This window comes from Lepisma saccharinum, unplaced genomic scaffold (assembly GCF_977018435.1).
Source record: "Lepisma saccharinum unplaced genomic scaffold, izLepSacc3.1 HAP1_SCAFFOLD_298, whole genome shotgun sequence".
Taxonomy (NCBI): domain Eukaryota; kingdom Metazoa; phylum Arthropoda; class Insecta; order Zygentoma; family Lepismatidae; genus Lepisma; species Lepisma saccharinum.
In genome coordinates this window covers 302,405-307,269 of record NW_028143040.1, presented here as the reverse complement: position 1 = coordinate 307,269, position 4,865 = coordinate 302,405, and the positions used below count along the sequence as shown (strand labels likewise).

The 4,865-nt window shown below is 37.6% G+C and overlaps 1 protein-coding gene across 1 annotated transcript; it reads left to right on the top strand.

Annotated features, from left to right (window-relative positions):
- The first annotated feature begins 1,090 nt into the window (after positions 1-1,090).
- On the top strand, positions 1,091-2,815 carry LOC145982670 (uncharacterized). The gene is made up of 2 exons (XM_083116040.1): positions 1,091-1,283; positions 1,872-2,815. Exons 1-2 carry the CDS (start codon positions 1,091-1,093, stop codon positions 2,813-2,815), a joined length of 1,137 nt encoding a protein of 378 aa, XP_082972166.1.
- Positions 2,816-4,865: the final 2,050 nt, after the last annotated feature.

Genomic DNA, 4,865 nt, shown 5'->3' with positions numbered 1-4,865 from the left:
CTGACACTGCCTTGTTTACTGACTTCACCTTCATCCTCGGTAATCCATATTCTTACAAAATATTTTAATAAGTCTAATATAATTCTGTAAAAGTGTAATGAAATTTGGAAACTATTTATTATGAAACGAATAATTGTGAGTAAATATTAAGTTCATACATGTATATAATACCAATTGATAAATTGTTAACTGGTGCATGGATTTTGTCCACAACCAATAAATATTTTATAAAAAAAAAGTATGAAGATTATCATGTTTTTTTAGTGTGTTGTGTACATGTTCTTGAGAATATAGTCAAAAGGTTATTAGCAGCGAGTCTTTTATTTCTAGATCCAACATTTATTGGCGACCGTGACAGGACCTGTCTTTTCTTTCTGTGTTGGACCGGAGAAGAAGTAAGTGCAAATATCGGAAAAATGTCAACGGACATTGATCGTCTCAAGAAAAGCCGTGCAGTGGCTAGGTCAGCTTTTACACGTGTTTCGGAGAAGATTGCAAATGAGTTAGCGATGCAAACTCCGGACAGGAATGTTATTCAAGCAAATATCCAGTTGCTTGAAAATAAGGCAAGTGATCTGCATGCTGCTGACATAACTGTTTTTGATTTGATGTTTGAATCGGGTGCTAGTGAAAATGAGTTAGAGAAAGCACAGTCATTGTCGGATGATTATCAGTGTTTGTTCAACAAGCGACGTATTGAAGTGTCGAACTTTTTGAAGTTGTCGGAAGAAAACTGCTGTCAAGGCGAGTCGTTTTCGGAAGTAAAGAATCGAAGATTCAAGTTACCTAAAATCGAACTGAAGAAGTTTGGAGGGGACTTGAAAGAGTGGTTACATTTTTGGGGACAATTCAAGAAGATCGATGAAGATGATACAATTCCTGCAGAGGACAAATTCCAGTATTTGATACAAGCGACAATTGAAGGTTCTCGTGCGCGCCAACTTGTGAACAGTTTTCCACCAACAAAAGAAAATTACCCGAAAGTTGTGCAGTCCATGAAATCACGTTTTGGTCGCGATGATATGCTCGTGGAAGTGTACGTGCTGAGGAAAATAATGAGACAACACCGACCGGAAGAATGCAGTCCTTGATGTCATTCCTGCGAGCTGAAGTGGAAGATGAAGAACGAATCAACCTTGCAGCAGCTGGGTTTGAATTGGATGGTGCAGCAGTGAAAGTTCGGAAGAAAAGGTGTTCTCCACCGCGTCAGCCTATTATCCCCAGTGCGACAGATTTGTTGAGTGTCAGTGGTGGTAGGGAGAAAAGTTTTGTGTTCTGTGGTGGTAAGCACAGTTCATATTATTGCTTTAAAGCCCAGAAAATGTCTCTCTCTGAAAGACAGAAGGTTCTAAAAGATAAAAAGCATTATTTTGCATGTTTAAAATTTGGTCATTTTTCGAAGACGTGCAAGGTCAATTTGAAATGTATTGTTTGCAAGAAAAAGCATGTTGTATTGATGTGTCCTAATATTTCAGACAAAGATAATGATTCTGACCATTATTCTGAAGGCAAAGAATCAAATGCTGAGGTAAACAATACACTGATAAACCAACTTGAAAATCCGCATGTATTCGTGCAGACATTGGTAGTAGATTTGAAAGGTAACTACAATAAGAGCAGGAATGTGAAATTTCTTATTGACACAGGTTCACAAAAATCGTATATATGCAAATCTCTTGTAACAGATATGGGTTATAACTCCATTGGCAAACAAAGTTTGATACATTCGCTATTTGGTGGTACCATGTCTAGTCCTTGTAATCATAATGTTTATAATGTTAAGGTATGTAGCATTGAGAGAGAATATTCGTGCACATTTGATGTTCTCGATCAAGATACAATATGTGGTGAGATTCCTTATGTAACACCAGGTGCTTGGTTAAATGAGCTGAACAAAAGTCAAATAAGGTTAACAGATACTGATAAGATGAAAGGTCCAGTTGAAATTCTTATTGGTGCGGATGTTTGTGGTAAATTACTGACTGGCCATGTTGAGAAATTAAAGTGTCGTTTAGTGGCTGTGGAAACTCAGCTGGGATGGACATTTATGGGTAAAGTTCCAGGTGAAAACAGAAAATCAGATACAGCTTTGTTGGTATCGAATTTATATGTTGGTGAAGCCGTAGCTGATCTGTGGGAACTGGATACCAGAGGAATCAAGGATCCCATTGCCAAGAAGTCTGCGGAACAACACACACTGGCTGTCAAAGAACAATTTTTACAGACACTGACATTCAATGCTGAAGGAAGATATGAAGTACAGTTACCATGGAAGGAAAATTGTTCGCCTCTCCCCACCAATAAAGAACTAGCAGAAAAACGACTTTGGTCAACTACACAGAAGTTTAAACAAGAACATCTGTTGCAGAGTTACGATGAAGTGCTACAAGAATGGTTGTCCGAGGGAGTCATTGAGGTGGTTCCAGAGGATGAAACAGAGAATTTTGGCCATTACTTACCCCATCGACATGTAGTGAAAGAGGGCAGTAACACGACAAAAATTAGACCAGTGTTTGACGCTTCATCTAAAGTAAAAGGACACCCCTCTTTGAACCAATGTTTAGAACCTGGACCCAACTTGATTGGTGTTATTGCTGATATTTTATTACATTTTCGGAAAGGAAAAATTGGAGTTATAGCAGATATTAAACGAGCTTTTTTACAAATTGCTGTACACCCTAAAGATAGAGACTACCTGAGATTTCTCTGGTGGCACGATATTAATACTGGAACGGTTCAAGAATTCAGACATACTCGTGTAGTGTTTGGTGTTACGAGCAGTCTAATTAGCCTCCCCATGGTGATGGCGCACTAGTAGCATCGTTGTCTTGTAATCAAGGGCTCTGGGTTCGAAATTCCATGGATAATGAAAGTGTCCCGTGTTCAATCCCTGGTGGAGACATATAGTAGTTCGGATCCCACTTTAAATTGAAGGTCCAGTTATAATTAACCTACTGTCAACATGTCCAGTTCTATTACGCGATAGTAAACGTAGTGCATTTCTTGATTCACCTGAATGTATAAATTTACAAGAGACTGTATCTGATATCAGTTCACCAGGACGTATTGCGTTTTGCATTGCCTTGTTTTGAAATTTGTGGTTTGATGAAAAGATTTCCATTGATCAGTCTGTGATGGTTGCCAAATCTTACATTGCCGAGTATGAATTACACCAACAAGGGGATAGTAAAATGCCGTAATGATCTGCTAAGTACTTGTATTCTTTCTGATATACTGGTTCATAAAAATTTTCATCTACTATTTGCTTGGTTCGAGCATTCGGTTAGTTTCCGTAATAACGATTTTATAGCTGGGAAGGCATTGCTACGTCTAAATTAAATAGCAAATCTATCAGTATTTATTTAACATAGAAGAAGATAATTTTCCGATCATTTTCAACCCAAAAAATAAATTTCGGATGAATTTAAATATGTGTATTTACCAGTGAATTATTGAGAAGACAGAGTTAGTATTTATCAGTAACCTACATATTTTAAAATAAATTGTAAAAGTAACTCTTCCATCTATTCCCCTGTTTCAGATGTCTGTGGATTCAACAAAAATATTTTGAGCGTAAATATGAAATATTTCACAATTTTTTATTGGCTTATTGTTTTGCGAAAATCACTGTAAAGAGTAATTTTATACAATCGGTGATAGAAATGCAGACTGTAACGGCCGTGTCAGTGATGACGCAATTATGTTGAACTGGTGGTTGACGACCAACCTCTGTGTAAAACTCTTGGCATGATAGAACGAAATAAAATTATCTAGAATGTTGACGTATATTTTTTTAATATTATTTTTATTTACTAAAAGTTTCAGATACAGTACTAAAATACCATTTTATACTGAAACTGTAGCAACAAGAAAAATAAAAATAAAAAGCAACAAAACAAGACAATACAAGATGGCAGACGAAAATAATAAATTGTTACATGTACATTCTTAGTGATTGTCGGAAACTGTGTTCTGACCATGGGGGTGAAACTTTATGAAGTTTCTTGTGGTGTTCGGCTGAAGTCGGCGATGTTAGCGACATCTATGAGCAGTCGATTCGACTATTTGTCTCGAGTTGATTCTCAACTGTCACGCTAAATGGCAGAATCGACGATTGGTATCCATTCTTTTTATGGGAAGCTGAGATTTACCCAAGGTTATTAGAAGCTACAACAGGTATATGTAAATATCTTATTGCATCTGAAGTTCTGCCAGATGAATGACTAGGATGTTTATAATATTGTCTGTACATCTTATGAAATGCTCTATTAAGGGCACCACGAAAACTGACCTCATGCACCAATCAACCTGAGCATATGGTTGTTTATCTTCAACAAGCAACACAGAAACGGGTGAGGTGGTATAAAGAAGCACTTTTACTACTCTGGGCTACACAATTCGCGAGCGAGGCAGAGCAGGTGAAAGTGTCGGGGGACGCGGTTTGTCATCCTCGTGCTTGGTCCCCTTGGGTGGGTGGCCGCATCGTTGCTGCAGGTAATCCAAGAACAATGCTAGCTGCAGGAAATAAAAAAGCTTCTACAATTTTTTCCAGATTCCATCCATCAAATGGAGCGTCAAAACTCAACACTGACCAATAGGAAACTGTTCTCCACATATACGGTGTTGAAGCACACAAATATAACAAAAAAACAGTGGAAAAATGACACCTTTCGCGGAGAGAAAAAAACATGCTTCGGCTAAGTCCCACCATCTTAAATTGGAGGACATTGAGATGAATGTGACAATTCTGTAAGTTGGTTAATCAGTTTTATTATGTTCTAAGAGTGCTCGTTGTTGTGCATATGGAGAAATGTTACGAAATGTAAGTTTAGTGGTAATATTTTGTGCAGTGTTCCAAATTATTG

Coding starts and splice junctions, on each gene's coding strand:
- LOC145982670 (XM_083116040.1), top strand. CDS start 1,091: ATGTCATTCCTGCGAGCTGAAGTGGAAGATGAAGAACGAATCAACCTT. Junction 1,284..1,871: donor AAGTTTTGTGTTCTGTGGTG/GTAAGCACAGTT, acceptor ATGTAACACCAG/GTGCTTGGTTAAATGAGCTG.